The 21,299-nt window shown below is 43.8% G+C and overlaps 1 protein-coding gene across 14 annotated transcripts in view; it reads left to right on the forward strand.

The window, feature by feature from the left end:
- The window catches only part of LOC140633534 (protocadherin gamma-C5), a 193,312-nt gene that overhangs the window by 76,385 nt on the left and 95,628 nt on the right, over positions 1–21,299 (forward strand). The window contains exons 1-2 of one of the 14 annotated variants that reach the window (XM_072826225.1): positions 12,819–15,974; positions 18,796–19,250. The exons of 11 other annotated variants lie outside the window; for them this stretch is intronic. In XM_072826225.1, the coding sequence (XP_072682326.1) occupies positions 13,566–15,974; positions 18,796–18,813 (2,427 nt within the window). In that variant the 5' untranslated portion in view covers positions 12,819–13,565 and the 3' untranslated portion in view covers positions 18,814–19,250. Of the gene's footprint in view, positions 1–7,912; positions 10,521–12,818; positions 15,975–18,795; positions 19,251–21,299 lie in introns of those variants that run through there. 2 more of the 14 variants (XM_072826208.1, XM_072826221.1) reach the window with 2 other exon arrangements.

Raw genomic sequence — 21,299 nt, forward strand, 5'->3', positions numbered from 1 at the left:
CACCTATTTTCCACTCAGTGTTCTTAACTCATGTGTTTTATAAATGAGAATCAATTGTTACATCTTTCTCATTGCCCTAGGATACCCACCTCCCCTCTGGTATCCATCAGTTTGTTCTCAATAGTTAAGAGTCTGGTTCTTGGAGGTGGCTTCATTGGTTAAGCATCCAGTTGTTGATCTCTGCTCAGCTTTGATCTCAGGATCATGAGTTCAAGTCCTGCCCTGTGTTGGGCCCTATATGGGCATGGAGCCTACTTAGAGAAAAAAAAAAGTCTGTTTCTTGGCTTGTCTCTCTCTTTTTTCCTTGCTCATTTGTTTCATTTCTTAAATTCCAAATATGAATGAAATCATATGGTAGTTGTTTTTCTCTGATTGACTTATCTTACTTAGCATTATAATCTGTAGCTCCCTCCATCTTGTTGCAAATGGCAAGATTTCATTCTTTTATGGCTGAATAATATTCCATTGAGATATATATATATATCATATTTTATTTATCCATTCATCAATCAATAGACACTTAGGCTGTTTCCATAATATGGCTAGTTTAAATAATGCTGCTATAAACATAGGAGTGCATGTATCCCTTTGAATTAGTGTTTTTATATCTTGGTATATACCCATTAGCACCATTACCGGATCATAGGGTGGTTCTATTTTTAACTTTTTGATAAACTTTCATACTGTTTTCCACAGTAGCTGCATCAGTTTGCATTCCCACCAACAGTGTAAGAGGGCTGCTTTTTGTCCACATCCTTACCAATACTTGTCATTTCTTGTGTTTTTTATTTTAGCCATTCTGACAGGTAGGAGGTGATATGTCACTTCCTGACATACTTAAAGCATAATCACCTATTGAAGTTAGCTTATGCTAGATTATAATAATGCCTACAGATTGAAATGTGTGGGGTGCCTAAGTGGCTTAGGCCCTTGGCTCAGGTCATGATCTCAAGGTCCTGGGATGGAGCCCTGAGTGGACTCCATGCTCAGTGGGGAATCTGTTTCTCTCTCTCCCTCTGCCCCTCCCTCTGCTTGTGCTCTCTTTCTCTCTACCTCAAATAAATAAAGTCTTAAAAAAAGATTAAATGTATGCATCAAGCTTTATTAAGATCTCTATCAATGACATGGATCTAATGCAATAATAAAGGTTATTGTCTGAAAGCAATAAGATATGACATCAAATAAAATGTAATTTCAAGTGAAACTTGTGACATAAACAGTTACATGTATCAAAACAGAATTCCATTGGGATATTTTAGTGGTACAGACATGTGAAGTGTTTGTGAACTCTCCTAGTGGGAGTTTGGGAATGCTTGCTTTATGAAACAACCATATACTCAAGTATTAGGCCAGAAGTTGATTCAATTTATTGGATCTGCTGAAATATTCTGTTACAAATAATCCAGTCTGGGGTTAACTACTTCTATATTCATTATATAACATTTCAGTAAAGCTCGGTATATCAGTTGATTAGCAACTAGAAGAGGATGATGATGACAAGTAATCTTGTTTGCTTGGATCTACTTGTTTACTTGGATCTACTTGTTTACTAGGAACTATGCAAAATATTGTTCCCTTGTAACTTTGAAGATTGATGTTACATTTTGTAACCAGGATATTAATTGTGCAATAAGAGGGAGGGGGTAGGCTATTTCCTGGCTGTGTTTAAAGTCTCAAGTATTAAATAAAAGGACAGGACTTTTTTTCTAACATAGCATTGAGTTTGGTGGTATTTTGCATAAAAGGGGATTGCAATAGTGCAGAAGTATGTTTCAGATATTATACAGTATTCAGATGTATAATCACTTGGAGAGAAGACAATATTACTGACATTTTGTGAGGCAGAAATATGATTATCAGGGATTCCTGGGTGGCTGAGCGGTTGAGCATCAGCATTTGGCTCAGGGCTTGAGCCCTGGTCCGAGTACAAGGCCGCATCAGACTCTCTGCAAGGAGCTTGCTTCTCCCTCTCTCTGTGTCTCTGCCTCTCTCTGTGTCTCTCATGAATAAATAAAATCTTTTTTAAAAAGAAATATGATTAACAGATATTTTGAAGAGGAAAATCCAACCAGATTCATTAAATACATACAAATATTTTTAAACAAAGGAAAGAAACCACCACTAAACGCAATAGTATGTTACTGCAAATGAATATTCTAAGGACTATATCATCAAGAGATATTGTATTTAAGCACACAGCTGGAAACCGGTATCTCACTGCAGTAGACCAGGGTTAGTGACTTTCTGTTGCAAGACAAAATATATATCTCTGCTGACTTTAAAGATTGATGTTATATTTTATAACAGAAAAGTAATGTGCAATGTAAAGGAGAGGGAATAGGCTAACATTCTTCCCAGCTGTCATTTCCTTAACTGGTAGAAGTGTATGTCAGATAATATTACTATAAAGAAATTGTGGAAGCTATTTTGAAAGAAAGAAGAGTTTAGAGGTAAATATAAATTGTGCCCTTTTTAAGACAATTTAGCATTACTGATGGTTTCTGAAAAATTGAAATGACCATAGAAGTACCCAAAAAGTAAGGAAATCAAGAGAAAGTAGAAACAAGGAAAGAAGGATAAAACTTTATTCATATACTGCTAGTTAATAAGTATTCAAAATTACTGTACTCTGAGATCCTTTAGGCAAAGTCTGTTACAGTCATCTATTACAGTGCGAATTGAAGAAAGAGGAACAATTATGTCAACATATTGATTAACCTAAAAACCTGGAAATTTGGTATATTTATGTAGCTAATACTATGAATTAATCGTCATTAAATATATACACATATAAAAAGGATTTGTTCAATTAGACACAGGATTATAATTATAGTAGCTGGTTAAACTGAAGCATCCAAGGCTGCAGTTTCCTAGTGCGGACTGTGGGCGCCGCTGTTGGCCAAAGTGGAGAGCTTGGGCACTGGCGATCTCCTCGCGCAGCCGCAGCGCACTTTCCCTATCAGACTCTCTAGCCCGAGCCTTTAACACCACTTCCTCCTTTGGAAAAGAAGAAACCCCGACCCTCACACAGGACTTACAGCCTTTTTGGAGCTCCGGACATCTGCGGCACAGAGATCATTTGTAATCCGGCGTCTCCGGGCCGGTGAGCAACCTGAGCGGAGCAACAGGGATGGGGAGCGGCGCTGGAGAGAGGGGCTGGGCTGAGAGGTGGCCAGTGCTCTTTCCCTTCCTGCTGTCTTTGTTCTGCTGGGCGCTCTCGGAGCAGATCCGCTACCGGATTCCCGAGGAAATGCCCGAGGGTTCGGTGGTGGGGAACCTCGCCAAGGATTTGGGACTCAGCGTGCACGAGTTACCGACTCGACAACTGCGCATCAGTTTGGAGAAGCCTTACTTCACCGTGAGCGCCAAGAGCGGGGAATTACTTGTGAGCAGCAGGCTAGACCGGGAGCAGATGTGCGGGAAGAAGTCAGCCTGTACTCTGGAATTTGAGGCTGTTGCTGAAAATCCGTTGAACTTTTATCACGTGAGTGTGGACGTCGAAGATATTAATGACCACACGCCAAAATTCACCCAAACTTCTTTTGATCTGCAAATAAGTGAGTCTACAAAGCCCGGGGCACGATTTATTTTAGGATCTGCTCATGATGGGGATATTGGTACCAACTCACTACAGAGTTACCAGCTCAACCCCAATGATCATTTCTCACTCGTGAATAAAGATAAATTAGATGGCAGTAAATACCCTGAACTCGTACTACAGACGCCGTTAGACCGGGAAGAGCAGAAATCCTACAGGTTGACCTTGACTGCGTTGGACTGCGGGGATCCACCCCTAAGTAGTACTGCCCAGATACAGGTCCTAGTGACTGATGCCAACGATAACCCTCCCGTGTTCAGTCAAGAGCTATACAAGGTAGGCCTTCCGGAAAATGTGCTTCCGGGCACCACTGTGCTTCAAGTGATGGCCACCGATCAGGATGAGGGTGTCAATGCCCAGATCACCTTCTCTTTCACTGAAGCAGGCCAGATCACCCAGTTTGACCTGAATGCTAATACTGGAGAAATTACTATTCTAAATACATTAGATTTTGAGGAAGTCAAGGAATATTCCATTGTTTTGGAAGCAAGGGATGGTGGAGGAATGATTGCCCAATGTACCGTGGAGATAGAGGTCCAAGACATAAATGACAATTTCCCAGAAGTGGTATTCCAATCTCTGCCAGATCTTATTATGGAGGACACCAAGCTGGGAACACACGTTGCTTTGCTTAAAATCCGTGACAAGGATTCTGGACACAACGGAGAAGTTACCTGTAAATTAGAAGGTGATGTTCCATTTAAAATACTTTCTTCTTCTATGAACACCTATAAATTAGTGACAGATGCAGTTCTAGACCGCGAGCAGACCACTGAGTACAATGTCACCATCACAGCCACCGACAGGGGAAAGCCGCCTCTTTCCTCCAGCTCAAGCTTCACCCTACACATCGGCGATGTCAACGACAACGCGCCAGTTTTCCAGCAGGCCTCCTACGTGGTCCACGTGGCCGAAAACAACCCTCCTGGAGCCTCCATCGCCCAAGTCAGCGCCTCCGACCCCGACCTGGGGCCCAACGGCCGCGTCTCCTACTCCATCGTGGCCAGCGACCTGGAGCCACGGGCGCTGGCGTCCTACGTGTCGGTGAGCGCGCAGAGCGGCGTGGTGTTCGCGCAGCGCGCCTTCGACCACGAGCAGCTGCGCGCCTTCGAGCTGACCCTGCAGGCCCGCGACCAGGGCTCGCCCGCGCTCAGCGCCAACGTGAGCCTGCGCGTGTTGGTGGGCGACCGCAACGACAACGCGCCGCGGGTGCTGTACCCGGCGCTGGGGCCCGACGGCTCGGCGCTCTTCGACACGGTGCCGCGCGCCGCGCAGCCCGGCTACCTGGTCACCAAGGTGGTGGCGGTGGACGCCGACTCGGGACACAATGCCTGGCTGTCATACCACGTGCTGCAGGCCAGCGAGCCGGGACTCTTCAGCCTGGGGCTGCGCACGGGCGAGGTGCGCACGGCGCGTGCTTTGGGCGACAGGGACGCGGCCCGCCAGCGCCTGCTGGTCGCTGTGCGGGATGGGGGACAGCCGCCCCTCTCGGCCACAGCCACGCTGCTCCTGGTTTTCGCTGACAGCTTGCAGGAGGCGCTGCCAGACGTCAGCGAGCGCCAGGCGCCCGCTGATCCCCAGGCTGAGCTGCAGTTCTACCTGGTGGTGGCTTTGGCCTTGATCTCCGTGCTCTTCCTCCTCGCGGTGATTCTGGCGGTTGCCCTGCGCCTGCGACGCTCCTCCAGCTCCACCACCTGGGGCTGCTTTCAGACCAATGTTTGCTCCAAGACTGAATCTGGAGTTATCTCCAGTTACAGCGAAGGGACTTTGCCTTATTCCTACAATTTGTGTGTTGCCCATACTGGAAAGACAGAGTTTAATTTTCTGAAATGTAATGAGCAGTTGAGTTCAGAACAAGACATACATTCTGATGATTCATCTGGGGCCTTATTTCCACTTTGCAAATCCAGTGAGTCAACCTCCCATACGGTGAGTTTTCTTTTAAGCATAACCTGCTTCTTATGATCTATCCAATTGTTTTATATTCATAGGAAAATACACAATTTGTAAATCTAAAAGTTTCTCTAAAAAGTCAGAAGTCTGTCATACTATTCTTCAAGGGAAGTTGAAGCAGGAGCAGTTACGTCTCTTTTAGGAATGTCTTACCTGGCTCAGATCTACAAAGCAGTGAGAGGGTGGTTTTATCTATGAAGGGAAACAGTGTTAGAGACTATCCTCCAAAAGCTAATGAGATTTCTTCCTATTTTTTTCTTCCTATTATTATGTGTGTATATATATATATATATATGGCTGGACATTCTTTAAGTGTAAAAGTGGGCAGTCATTTAAGTAACCCTTTAAAACAAACAAGCTAAAATTAGACATTTTTCTTAACTGATTTAACTGTTGTTTTGCTTCCTATATTTTTTTCCTTTTGTTTCAAAGCCTCCTAAATATCTTAACCTGGGTTTATGTAGATGGATACATTGCAATGGTGTGTATGTTTAAAAGCATTTTACTCACTAGTAAGACCATTATGCTCACCAGAAGATAAACATACTTTCTTTTACATAAACAGCATAGGTTTTCATACACAACCCTATATAATTTTAAACTATTTTGCAGCCTTAATATAGTCAGAGGTCTTCTAGTCATTCTCTTATCTCTAGGAGAAAAATAGAGTCTTCAGTTCTTCAAATCTTAGACAAAATTGCCAATGTGATGTGCATACAAATATATATTATAATACTTTTTAATATAATTTAACTTTTTAATATAATTAAAAAGTTTTCATCTTTGCTAGATTTCTGTTAGTAACCACTCAGTTACTGGCCACTTCACAAACTACTGAAGAAAAAAGCCAATTTTTTTTGTACCCACACTTTTTGACTGCTTGGTGATAATTATGTGTTCTGTTTTTGTGGTTCTCTTTATCAAAATACTAATTAAGATAAAATTAACTTTAGATCCAATAAAAATATACAAAAATATGTAAATCAAACTTCAGCAAAAAATATACAAAAATAAAAATAATAAAATTAACTTTAAAATAGATCTTTCTTAAGGAGTTAGTTAAGTCGGTTTAAAAATGTAAACATCCCTCATTGTAGAAGAGTAAGATGGAGATTTGCTTTTCCTTGTGTATTCATTTGTATTTCAAAAATATTTCCTATTCAAATAGAAAAAATACATTATTTAAATAATGGAGTGCCTGGGTGGCTTCGTCAGTTAAACCTCTGCCTTCAACTCAGGTCAATATCTCAGGATCTTGGGATCAAACCCCACATGGGCTCTGTGCATCTTGAAGAGTCTGCTTGTCCCTCTCCTCCTCCCTCTGCTCCTCCCACCACTCACAGTCTCTCTGAAATACAATACAATACAATACAATACAATAAAATCTTAAAACAAAACAAGGGTGCCTGGCTGGCTCAGTTGGTATAGCACTGGATTCTTCATTTTGGGGTTGAGTTTGAGCCCCACCTTGGGTATAGAGATTATAAATAAATAAATAAATAAATAAATAAATAAATAAATAAAGTAAAATAATATAATCTCATGAACATTGAAAGTAAAAGCATTTATCCTGTTAAAATTTCACAATATTAATTTGAAAACAATCAATATGTAATTAAAATGGCATTTTAAAAAGAAACTTAGAAATCAACAGCTCTAAAAGATTACTATAATGATTAATTGGTTTACATCAAGTACAATATCTTCTGAGTCAATCATTTTCAATAGCTCTACTTTAGTCTAAAAATGAATTTACTTCCAGTGACAACTGGAGTCCTTAGTTAAGAATAGATTTACAATAAATCTTAGAGCATAGTAAGAAATGAAATTTAATGATTTACATTTTGAGTAAATTGGGGATTCCTGGGTGACTCAGCGGTTTAGCGCCTGCCTTTGGCCCAGGACTGATCCTGGAATCCCAGGATCAAGTCCCACATGGGGCTCCCTGCATGGAGCCTGCTTCTCCCTCTACCTGTGTCTCTGCCTCTCTCTCTCTCTCTCTCTGTGTCTCATGAATAAATAAATAAAATCTTTTTTAAAAAAAAGTAAATGTATTCCAGAAATTTGAGTAATGTGAGATTCACCCATAAATTTTGGGGGATCATTTAATAATACTATATAAAACTTTAATCCTACTTAATCTCATGCTTCTTGGCAATGACTTTTAAAATCTGAATTCAGAAACAAACTAAATAAATTCAAAACATACTATAAAAGGCAAGTAGTATTTTTTTTTTCTCTCAATAACCTAGCGCATATTATTACATTTCTAAGTGGGTGCAGTAACTGCTTAGGACTCTAAGCGCCGCTGTTCACCTACTTGGAGATCAATGTAACAAAATGCCATCCGGTTACTAAGCGCTCCCATTTCGCAAAGACCCACAGATCCCACAAACCAACTGCAGGGCTGCGGAAACTCTCTCCCTACATCTGAGACACTCTAGTTTTCTATAAGATGATCTTCATAGCATCAGCAAAAAGGTAAACACGACACATATGCCCAATGAGGATTCTGAGTGGATTCAGTAGTAAAAGAATAATGGCTGCTCCAAAAAATTACCAGAGACGCGGCAACCTGGTCCTGCTGTGCGCGCTCCTGGGCACGCTGGGGGAAATGGGGAGAGGACAGATCCACTATTCAGTGCCAGAAGAGAGCGACAAAGGATCCTTTGTGGGTAACATCTCCAAGGACCTGAATCTGGAGTCACACGAGCTCGTGAAGCACGGAGTCCGCATCGTCTCCAGAGGTAGGACACAGCTTTTTGCTCTGCACCAGAAAACTGGCAGCTTGCTCACAGCGGAGAGGATAGACCGGGAGGAGCTCTGTGCTCAGAATGCGCGGTGTTTAGTACATATCAACATCTTGGCTGAAGGCAAAGGAAAACTTTTCAGGATAGAAATAGAAATCACTGATATCAATGATAATAACCCAAAATTCCAGGTCGAAAATGTGGAAATGAAAATTAATGAAATCGCTGCACCTGGAACACGTTATCCCCTCCCAGAGGCTGTTGACCCGGATGTGGGCATGAATTCCTTACAGAGCTACCAGCTCAGCCCCAATCGCCACTTCTCCCTGGACGTGCAAACTGGAGAGGATGGAACTCTACACCCAGAGCTGGTGCTGGAGCAGGCCCTGGACCGCGAGGAAGAGGCTGTTCACCACCTGGTCCTCAGCGCCTCTGACGGCGGTGACCCGCGTCGCTCCAGCACCATGCATATCCACGTGACGGTGTTGGATACAAACGACAATGCCCCGGTTTTTACTCTACCGGTTTACCGAGTGAAAGTCCCAGAGAACGTGCCCCTGGGCACCCGGCTGCTTACTGTGAGCGCCAGCGACCCAGATGAGGGAGCCAACGGAGAAGTGGTCTACAGATTCTGGAAAATTAGTGAAAAACAATCTCCGTTATTCCAGCTTAATGAAAATACTGGGGAAATATCAACAGCAGGGGATCTAGACTATGAAGAATGTGCATTTTATGAAATGGAAATACAAGCTGAAGATGTAGGGGCACTTTTGGGGAGGACCAGAGTACTCATTTCAGTGGAAGATGTAAATGACAATAGACCAGAAGTGATCATTACATCTCTGTTTAGCCCAGTCTTGGAAAATAGTCTTCCTGGGACAGTAATTGCCTTCTTGAATGTGCATGACCGAGACTCTGGGAAGAATGGTCAAGTTGTCTGTTACACACCTCATAATTTACCTTTTCAATTAGAAAAATCAATAGATAATTACTATAGATTGGTGACATGGAAATATCTGGACCGAGAAAAGGTTTCTATGTACAATATCACAGTGATGGCTTCAGATCTAGGAACTCCTTCTCTATCTACAGAAACTTACATCATTCTCTATGTGGCAGATATCAATGACAATCCACCCACCTTCCTTCAAGTCTCCTATTCAGCCTATATCCCAGAGAACAACCCCAGAGGTGCCTCCATCTTCACTATGATGGCTTACGACCCCGACAGTGGCAAAAACGCCCAGGTCACATACTCTGTGACCGAGGACATCATCATGGGGGGGCCTCTATCCTCCTATGTCTCCATCGACTCAGACACAGGCATCCTATATGCATTGTGCTCCTTTGATTATGAGCACATACGAGACTTGCAGTTACTGGTGACTGCCAGCGATAGTGGGGACCCTCCACTTAGCAGCAACGTGTCACTGACCGTGTTCGTGTTGGACCAGAATGACAACAGACCAGAGATCCTGTACCCTGCCCTCCCCACTGATGGTTCCACAGGCGTGGAGCTGGCGCCCCGCTCCGCAGAACCCAGCTACCTGGTCACCAAGGTGGTGGCAGTGGACAGAGACTCAGGCCAGAATGCCTGGCTGTCCTACCACCTGCTCAAGGCCAGCGAGCCTGGGCTCTTCGAGGTGGGGCTGCACACGGGAGAGGTGCGCACAGCTCGGGCCCTGCTGGACAGAGACGCGCTCAAGCAGAGCCTGGTGGTGGCGGTGCAGGACCACGGCCAGCCCCCTCTCTCGGCCACCGTCACGCTCACCGTGGCTGTGGCAGACAGCATCCCCGACATCTTGGCGGACCTGGGCAGCATCAGGACCTCAGCTGACCCAGACGACTCCGATCTCACGCTGTACCTGGTGGTGGCGGTGGCCGCAGTCTCCTGCGTCTTCCTCGCCTTTGTCATCGTGCTGCTGGCGCTCAGGCTGAGGCGCTGGCACGCGTCGCGTCTGCTCCAGGCTGCAGGAGGAGGGCTGCTGGGCGCGCCGGCCTCGGCCTCACAGTTTGTGGGCGTGGACGGGGTGCGGGCGTTCCTGCAGACCTATTCTCACGAGGTGTCCCTGACCGCGGGCTCGCGGGAGAGTCACGTGATCTTCCCGCAGCCCAACTATGTGGACACACTAATCAGTCTGGAGAGCTGTGAGAAAAATGATTCTTTGTTAACATGCGTGGATCTTCATGAATGTAAGGATGAAACTACTTCTGTTCAGGTGAGTTCAGTTCTTTGTTCATGTTTAATTCTCAAAAGAATTGTATTTTTTTTATAAATTTATGTTCTTAGAACACAGTTCTTGGAGATAGTTCAAATTTTTTTTAAATGACAGAAAGTTTTTGGTTTGTTTTATTGGTGATACTATAAAATTGAGGTTCTAATCATGATAATTTGCTTCCTTTGCTTTATAAAGGCTCAGACACATTGTTTAAATGTTAAACTCTCAACTTTTTAAAATCCATATGTGGGACACCTGGCTGGCTCATTCAGTAGAGCATGTGATTCTTGATCTCAGGGTAGTGAGTTCTAGCCCAGCTTTGGGTGTAGAGCTTACTTTAAAAAAATTATTAAATAGGGGCGCCTGTGTGTTTGGCTCAGTTGGGCCTCAGACTCTTGGTTTCTGCTTCGGTAGTGATCTCATGGGTCATGGGATCAAGTCTTGATAGGGCTCCTGGCTCATTGAGGAGTCTGCTTGAAGGTTCTTTCCCTCTGCCCCTCCCTGCACTTCTGCTCAAGCTTTCTCTCAGTTATATATATTTTTTTTCTCAGAAAAAATAGCGGAGACTTTTAAATCCTTGTATTAGCTTAGTAAAAGTAAACTACATCTCACAATTTTAGGATTCTGTTTAGGGTTGGATCTTGAGGGTCTAAGGTTTTCTAGGCTTTTGAAGATTTCTTCACTTCAGTCCCCTTTTATGAGGCTTGTGTTTGCATCAGTACCTTTCAATTTTTAATACTTATTATATTTCAAAATGCAAATACATTTGAAAGGGTGGAACCCTATAGTAGGTGAGGCTGGTTCCCTTATGTGTCAGTGGTCTCCAAGAGCTCATACTAAAGTGGACATAGAATCTAAAGTTTAAAATGTCCAGCTCCCCCAAGGAAACAAAAATAAAAACAACAAAATCATATTTGAAGTAAAATATCCTTTTGTAATATGCAGAAAACATATTTTCAGTAAGTAAGAAAATATGTAAAATACAGAAAACATACTTTCAGTAAGTTCCAATGAGTTCTTTTGATTGGGCAGCCATGTGAAATGTGCTGTGTTCTCATGGTGAGAGATTTTGAGAATGTTGGTTTTAAGAAAAAGTTTAATATAAACAGATTCTAAACAAGCTGATCAACTCAATTAGAAAATAATTCCATCTGGATTATATGTTTTCTGTATTCCTTGTTACAGCTTTAATAGTGCTCTTAATTTGTCATCACATGAGAATGAAAATAAAGCATTTGTTATAAAAAGGTTACTTCCCAAGGATTGTGTAGTGTTTCTTCCTATTTTGCATGTACTGTGGGTGGGATTTAACTTCATATTTTCTGTAGTGTGTCTTCCTATTTTGCATGTACTGTGGGTGGGATTTAACTTCATGTTTTCTGTAGTGTGTGTGCACAGATATTTGAGGGAATAACTATATTATTGACACTATGCTATTTTTAATTTTTAAGATTTTATTTATTTATTCATGGGGGGGGGGAATGGACACTGGCAGAGGGAGAAGCAGACTCCATGCCGGGAGCCTGATGTGGGACTTGATCCTGGGTCTCCAGGATCACATCCTGGGATGAAGGCGGCGCTAAACCACTGAGCCACCCGGGCTGCCCAACGCTTTGCCAATTTTAAAAGTGTTTGGAAATTTACCCTGATGGAAAGTCCTTTTCTCTTGTTCAAAACATTCACTGATTGTTTAAATATTTCAACAAATGGAGTAAAATAATTAGAACAAATGTCATTTGCCGAGGAAATTTATGTGAATAAACTTACCATAAGCTCAATTCTAAAGTTATTACTTCCGGACAAAATAGGTACATAGATAAGAAAGTAATGTGATCTACAATTCTTTTGTGACTTTGTATTGAATAATAGATAAACATTTCCCTGGTGACTTAAGAATGAACTAATGTAATACATTGGGTATGACGTAAACCAAGTAATTTTGAGACATGAAGAAGAAGGTAGAGTAAATCATCTCTTGGCTGCATCATAGGGACAGGGTTTTTTTTAAATGAATACTTCCTTAGATAGTTAAAAGAGTAAAAAGAAATTATTTTTAAAACAGAGGATTGATATTATCAGAAGAAAGAGATGTTTGAAGATGTATAAAATTGCACAACTTTACAGAATAATTTTCTTTTTTAAAAAGATTTTATTTATTTATTCATGAGAGACCCAGAGAGAGAGGCAGAGACACACACAGGCAGAGGGAGAAGCAGGCTCCACGCAGGGAGCCCAATGTGGGACTCAATCCTAGGACTCCAGAATCATGCCCTGGGCCAAAGGCAGGCACTAAACCACTGAGCCACCCAGGCGTTCCATACAGAATAATTTTCATCAGTGTTAGTATTCTCTAATATATGTGATATTAAACAGCATCAATCGTGTAGAAATGTTGGGGAAAACATTTAGGAACCAGTGAAAGAAGATTAAAATTGTCTCACATTCCATACTTAATAAGGAGAAATAAATTTTTGAAGTCAGTAGATGATAAACTCTCTGAGGTCAGGCCTCTGTCATTCATTTTTATATTGCCACTGACAAGGGCAGTTAATTAGCACAAGGCAAAAGTTCAATGTATGTTTCTAGTAGGGGGAAATGGATGGACTAGTATCTGTAGGTTTCTAAAAAACAACATATTTCTAATAATTTGAAAACATGTCAAAAGCTACCTTAAAGAAGGCTTTATAATTTAATATATTAAATATGTTAACATAAAAACAAGGCTGTTCAGTTAGATTGTAATTACAGTAGCTGGTTAAACTGAAGCATCCAAGGCTGCAGTTTCCTAGTGCGGACTGTGGGCGCCGCTGTTGGCCAAAGTGGAGAGCTTGGGCACTGGCGATCTCCTCGCGCAGCCGCAGCGCACTTTCCCTATCAGACTCTCTAGCCCGAGCCTTTAACACCACTTCCTCCTTTGGAAAAGAAGAAACCCCGACCCTCACACAGGACTTACAGCCTTTTCGGAGCTCCGGACATCAGCGGCACAGAGATCATTTGTAATCCGGCGTCTCCGGGCCGGTGAGCAACCTGAGCGGAGCAACAGGGATGGGGAGCGGCGCTGGAGAGAGGGGCTGGGCTGAGAGGTGGCCAGTGCTCCTTCCCTTCCTGCTGTCTTTGTTCTGCTGGGCGCTCTCGGAGCAGATCCGCTACCGGATTCCCGAGGAAATGCCCGAGGGTTCGGTGGTGGGGAACCTCGCCAAGGATTTGGGACTCAGCGTGCACGAGTTACCGACTCGACAACTGCGCATCAGTTTGGAGAAGCCTTACTTCACCGTGAGCGCCAAGAGCGGGGAGTTACTTGTGAGCAGCAGGCTAGACCGGGAGCAGATGTGCGGGAAGAAGTCAGCCTGTACTCTGGAATTTGAGGCTGTTGCTGAAAATCCGTTGAACTTTTATCACGTGAGTGTGGACGTCGAAGATATTAATGACCACACGCCAAAATTCACCCAAACTTCTTTTGATCTGCAAATAAGTGAGTCTACTGTGCCAGGCACTCGGTTTATATTAGAAGCAGCAGAAGATGCAGATATTGGCTTAAATGGTCTTCAGATTTATAAACTCTCTCTTAGCCCTCGTTTCTCATTGATAAATAAGGATAAATTAGATGGCAGTAAATACCCAGAACTGGCACTGGAGAAACGTTTAGACCGGGAACAACAGAGTTACCATTGTCTAGTTTTGACTGCCTTGGATGGTGGAGATCCGCCGCTCAGCGGCACCACTGAACTCCAGATCCAGGTCACTGATGCCAATGATAACCCCCCTGTTTTCAACCAGGACATATACAGAGTAAGCCTTCCAGAAAACGTGCCCCCAGGGACTGCAGTGCTGCAGGTGTCAGCCACTGACCAAGATGAGGGCATCAACTCTGAAATCACTTACTCCTTCTACAGGACAGGGCAAGTCTTCAGTCTGAATTCAAAGACCGGGGAAATCACAACTCTAAGGACGCTGGATTTCGAAGAAACCAAGGAATATTCTATAGTGGTAGAAGGGAGGGATGGTGGAGGACTAGCTGCGCAATGTACGGTAGAAATTAACATTCAAGATGAAAATGACAATAGTCCAGAAGTTACATTCCATTCTCTAGCCGAAATGATTCTGGAAAACGGACCACCAGGAACGCTAATTGCTTTGATCAAGATACATGATCAAGATTCCGGGGAGAATGGGGAGGTTAATTGTCGATTAGAGGGTGAAGTTCCTTTTCAGATTACCTCTTCATCCAAAAATTCATATAAGTTAGTAATAGACGGGACTCTGGACCGAGAACAGACCCCTGAGTACAATGTCACCATCACAGCCACCGACAGGGGAAAGCCGCCCCTCTCTTCTAGTATAAGCATCACTCTGCACATTGCGGATGTCAACGACAACGCGCCAGTTTTCCAGCAGGCCTCCTACGTGGTCCACGTGGCCGAAAACAACCCTCCTGGAGCCTCCATCGCCCAAGTCAGCGCCTCCGACCCCGACCTGGGGCCCAACGGCCGCGTCTCCTACTCCATCGTGGCCAGCGACCTGGAGCCACGGGCGCTGGCGTCCTACGTGTCGGTGAGCGCACAGAGCGGCGTGGTGTTCGCGCAGCGCGCCTTCGACCACGAGCAGCTGCGCGCCTTCGAGCTGACCCTGCAGGCCCGCGACCAGGGCTCGCCCGCGCTCAGCGCCAACGTGAGCCTGCGCGTGTTGGTGGGCGACCGCAACGACAACGCGCCGCGGGTGCTGTACCCGGCGCTGGGGCCCGACGGCTCGGCGCTCTTCGACACGGTGCCGCGCGCCGCGCAGCCCGGCTACCTGGTCACCAAGGTGGTGGCGGTGGACGCCGACTCGGGACACAATGCCTGGCTGTCATACCACGTGCTGCAGGCCAGCGAGCCGGGACTCTTCAGCCTGGGGCTGCGCACGGGCGAGGTGCGCACGGCGCGTGCTTTGGGCGACAGGGACGCGGCCCGCCAGCGCCTGCTGGTCGCTGTGCGGGATGGGGGACAGCCGCCCCTCTCGGCCACAGCCACGCTGCTCCTGGTTTTCGCTGACAGCTTGCAGGAGGCGCTGCCAGACGTCAGCGAGCGCCAGGCGCCCGCTGATCCCCAGGCTGAGCTGCAGTTCTACCTGGTGGTGGCTTTGGCCTTGATCTCCGTGCTCTTCCTCCTCGCGGTGATTCTGGCGGTTGCCCTGCGCCTGCGACGCTCCTCCAGCTCCACCACCTGGGGCTGCCTTCGGCCTGGTCTGTGTGTCAAGTCCGGACCTGTGGTTCCTCCCAACTGTAGCGAAGGGACTTTGCCTTATTCCTACAATTTGTGCGTTGCCCATACTGGAAAGACAGAGTTTAATTTTCTGAAATGTAACGAGCAGTTGAGTTCAGGACAAGATATACTACTCTGCAGTGATTCATCTGGGGCCTTATTTCCACTTTATAATACCAATGAGTCGACTTCCCATCCTGAAACTCTAACCTCGGTGAGTTCTATTTAAGTATCTTCTTGTCATCTATCAAATTTTTCATATTTATATGGAAATATATTGCATTTCTAAGAGTAGTGAGTTTTCTTAAAGATATTATAGCCCATCAGAAAGCTGTATTTCCATTCCTTAAGGATATTGGTGAGTTGGGAGTAGTTATGTGACATATAATACAGTTATAACACAAGTTCATATTTACAAAGTAGTGAGAGCGTGCTCCTTGCATCACAGCAAAAGCATTATATCAATTTCACATTTTTTGTAGGTAATAAAATTTACCCACTCTTTGCCTCACTTAACGTGAATTTTTTTACATATAAGTAAACATTAAATTTAAAGTAGGTGATCATTTAATTCATCCTTTAAAGCAAAGAAACTACTACTAGCCATCTTCTTTCCATAGTATAGCTTCCATCTTTTAAAATGTTTATTTCGCATATGTAGTTCCTTATATCTACCTAGTCATGACTGTTGAATACTTTAAAATTGTAAGAAAATAGTTTAGTAGGGGAGAGGGAGAGGGAGACTCAGTGAACTCATCAGAAGATGCAATCACTATCTAAATTCCTTCAAATTTTCTTGAATTTAAAATCCTCCTCTTAAAAAAAATCTTCCTCTTTCTGTTATAGTTAATAGACACTTGGCAAAAAAAAAAAAAAAAAAAAAAAAAAAAAAGGAAATGCCCTTGCCTCTATCACTTGCTGTCATTCCTGACCTATATTTTTGGAAGACGTTGGGAAAGTCACTGGATTTGTCTTATTATTTGGAACTCTAAACATTAGTGAGTAGAGGTTTTCTCATCCTTGTATCTGTAGGAGGGAAGGAGAATCCTGAATTTTCCATTTTATGACAAAAAAAACTAATTTTAGGCTCTAAGTTACCATTTCTTTTTTTTAAGATTTTATTTATTCATGAGAGACTCAGAGAGAGGCAGAGACAGAAGAAGCAGGCTCCATGCAAGGAGCCGGATATGGGACTGGATCCCAGAACTCCAGGATCACACCCTGAGCCAAAGGCCAGATGCTCAACAGCTGAGCCAGCCACCCAGGCATCCCTAAGTTATCATTTCTTAAGAATAGGTCTTCTACGTAGTCTTTCTTATCAGTTGCTTCAATAAATGGTATCTTTACAAACTGCTGAAAGAATTTTTTTAATATAAGCTCTATGTCTGGTGTGGGGCTTCATTTCACCACCCTGAAATCAAGAGTCACATGTTCAACTATTGGAGCCAGCCAGGTTCCTCTGAAAGAATTTCTTGTAATCACACTTATTGCTTTGTAGTGATAGTAATGTGTTCTACATCTGGTCCTCTTTTTCTCTCTAATTATTACAGAGATTTAAATGACCTTTATTTTTTAAATATTTATTTATTTATTTATTTATGAGAGAGAGAGAGAGGCAGAGACACAGGAGGAGGGAGAAGCAGACTCCGTGCCGGGAGCCTGACGTGGGACTCGATCTCAGGACTCCAGGATCGCGCCCTGGGCCAAAGGCAGGCGCTAAACCACCACTGAGCCATCCAGGCATCCCCTTAAATGACCTTTAAAATAAGAAGTTTAAGACTACTTTAAAATTGCATAATTTCTTTATGGAAGGATTGAAATGGAAACTTGCTTTTCACTGTGTGTTTATTTGAATATTCCAAATGCCATAGACTGTGTATGCATTATGTATTCTCATAGAAAACTAAAAAATTTTTTGAAATACCATAAATGTTTAACATCCACAAATATGTAACTTAAAAATAATTATTTCAAACTTTATCAATATTAGGTAAGAAAATCTATTACTCTTGCCTAATTAAAATTATTTTGGTGAATGAAATTTTAAGGAAACTTTAATCCAGCAAATTTACTATCTGAATAAATTAACCTTATAAAACAATTTCAAAGTAAATAGTCCATATATTCACTCAATATAACTTATGTAATGTATGTATAATGTATAAAACTAAGAAAAATATGAATGTATTTCCAGAGGATTGCACATCTTAGTTACTTCAGAAAAATGACATTTAGAAAAATTTTGAAGCATTATAAAAAGGAAATTAGAATAATTTACATATATAAAATGAGAGCAAAATTCTACCACGAAGAAAAAAAATTCTACAGAGTAAGTTAATCTGATATTAAGAAAAAATGTTGAGGGGACCCAGGTGGCTCAGTCGGTTAAACCTCTGACTCTTGCTCTCAGCTCGGGTCTTGATCTCAGGGTCCTAAATTCAAGGCCTACATTCAGCTCTGTGCTGGGCGTGGAGCCTCCTTAAAAAAAGAGGAGATCCCTGGGTGGCTCAGCAGGTTTTGTGCTTGCCTTCCACCCAGGGTGTGATCCTGGAGTCCTGGGATCGAGTCCCACGTCAGGCTCCCTGCATGGAGCCTCCTTCTCCCTCTGCCTGTGTCTGCCTCTCTCTCTCTCTGTGTCTCTCATGAATAAATTTTTAAAAATCTTTAAAAAAAAAGAAAGAAATGGCGACTTAACGTGTATTATTAGAAGCTTCATTCTACTTCATTTTCAACTAACATATCCAGAAATGGTATTTGCTTTTGAAGTGAGAATGCAAGAAACAGACAAGTCCACAATCATGGTTAGAAAAATATTTTCTTTTTTAGTCATCTATAATCATCATCTCAGTGGGTGTAGTGACAGATTAGGACTCTAAGCGCCGCTGTTCGCCAGCTCTAAGAAAAGCTAAATGAGCTCTCTCATTTCCGGAAGTTACGATCTACAGCTACGCAAAGCTTCACAGATGCTTTGAATCGCAGCAAAAGCTGCAACAAAACTCACCCTCTTAACTTGCGGATCTTTGGTTTCTCCTAAGAAAAAAAGATCATCGTAATTTGCAGAAGGAAAAAAAGGAGTCAATTTGCACAGAAAGCTTTCTGGAAAAAAAAATACATAATGAAGCAACGATGGCCACTCCACTGAGTCTCCCGCCCCACTAAGGACTGGTTCTGCTGTGCCTTTTCCTGGACAGGCTGTGGGAGATCAGAGCCAGCCAGATCTGCTATTCGGTGCCTGAAGAGACAGAAAACGACTATATCGTGTAGGGACATCTCCAATGATCTGGGGCTGGAGCCCCGGGAGCTGGCGGAGCGCGGAGTCCGCATCCTCTCCAGGAGTAGGACACAGATTTTCAGGAAGCAGCAGCTTGATCACCGCGGACAGGATAGACCGGGAGGAGCTCCGCGCTCGGAGCGCGCGGTGCCTGGTGAACTTTGAAGTCCAGGTGGAAGACGGAGTAAAACATTACGGAATAAAAAAAAAAAAAAAAAACATTACGGAATAGAAGTAGAAGTGACTGCTATAAACGACAGTGCGCCACAATTCCAGGCTGAGAACTGGAAATGAAAATTAATGAAATCACTGTGCGTGGAACACATCCCCTCCCCGAGGCTGTTGACCCGGATGTGGGCATGAATTCCTTATAGAGCTACCAGTTCAGCCCCAATCGCCACTTCTCCCTGGACGTGCAAACTGGAGAGGATGGAACTCTACACCCAGAGCTGGTACTGGAGTAGGCCCTGGACCGCGAGGAAGAGGCTGTTCACCACCTGGTCCTCAGCGCCGCTGACGGTGGTGACCCGCGTTGCTCCATCCAACACCGTGCACATCCACGTGAAGGTGTTGGCTACAAACGACAATGCCCCGGTTTTTACTCTACCGATTTACCGAAAGTTCCAGAGAACGTGCCCCCGGGCTGCTTGCTGTGAGCGCCAGCGACCCAGATGAGGGAGCCAACGGAGAAGTGGTCTACAGATTCTGGAAAATTAGTGAAAAACAATCTCCGTTATTCCAGCTTAATGAAAATACTGGGGAAATATCAACAGCAGGGGATCTAGACTATGAAGAATGTGCATTTTATTTTTTTAAAAAAATACTTATTTATTCATGAGAGACACAGAGAGAGAGACAGAGACAGAGACGTAGGCAGAGAGAGAAGCAGGCTCCATGCAGGAGCCTGATGTAGAACTCGATCCCAGGACTCCAGGATCACGCCCTGGTCCAAAGGCAGACGCTCAACCGCTGAGCCACCCAGGCATCCCAGAATGTGCATTTTATGAAATGGAAATACAAGCTGAAGATGGAGCGGCACTTTTGGGGAGGACCAGAATACTCATTTTAGTGGAAGATGTAAAGGACAATAGACTGGAAGTGATCATTACATCTCTGTTTAGTCCAGTCTTGGAAAATACTCTTCCTAGGACAGTAATTGCCTTCTTGAATTTGCATGACCGAGACTCTGGGAAGAATGGTCAAGTTGTCTGTTACACACACACCTCATAATTTACTCTTTCAATTAGGAAATTTAATAGATTATTATAGATTGTTGACAGTGCACATTCTTAACAGAGGGGGGAAAAGCCTTCTGAATATCACATCACAGTAACTGCAACAGACAGAGGACTCGCCCTTGTCCATAGAAATTTACATCAACATACACCTTCAGCATCAAGGATAGCCCACCTTCCTTCTCTGGAAACTCCTACGACTAAGTATGAGGAGACAGACTGATGTCTCCCTGCAAACAACCTTAGAGGCATCTTCATCTTCTTGGTGACATCCCATGACACTGACAGCAATGAGAACACCCTGGTGTTATTTACACCTTGGCTGAGGACACTATCCAAGTATCGCATCTTTCTTCCTATATCTGCATCAACTCCGACACTGGCATGATATACATGCTGCACTCCTTCACCTTTGAGCTGTTTCATGATCTTTAAATGCAAGTGAGGGCAAGCCACAGGGGGAACCCACCATTAGCAGCAACGTGTCGCTGAACTTGTTTGTGCTGGACAATGCACCAAAGATCCTGTACCTCACTCTCCGCCACTGATGGTACCACCAGTGTGGAGCTGACATTCCAGTATCCAGAACCTGGCTACCTGGTAACCAAGGTGGTGGCTGTAGAAAGAGACTCAGGTCAGAATGCCTGGCTGTCGTACCACCTGCTCAAGGCCAGTGAACTTGGGCTCTTTGAGGTACAGGGCCTTCTGGACAGAGACAGGCTCCAGCAGAACCTGGTGGTAGGTCATCCCCCTCTCTCACCCACTATCACACTCACTGTGACCTTGGCTAACATTCCAGATGTGCTGGCTGACTTTAACAGTCTGGAGGTCTCTGCACACCCAGAGACCTCAGATCTCACTTTATACTTAGTGGTGGCAGTGCCTGCAATCTCCTGGCTCTTCCTCACCTTTGTCATTGTGTTGCTGGCACTCAGGTTGTGGCGCTGGCACACCTCACATCTATTCCACGCTTTGGGAGTTGGATTGGCTGGTGCGCTTTCTTCTCACTTTGTGTGTATGGACCGGGTACTGG

This window comes from Canis lupus, chromosome 5 (assembly GCF_048164855.1).
Source record: "Canis lupus baileyi chromosome 5, mCanLup2.hap1, whole genome shotgun sequence".
In the NCBI taxonomy this organism is placed as follows: domain Eukaryota; kingdom Metazoa; phylum Chordata; class Mammalia; order Carnivora; family Canidae; genus Canis; species Canis lupus.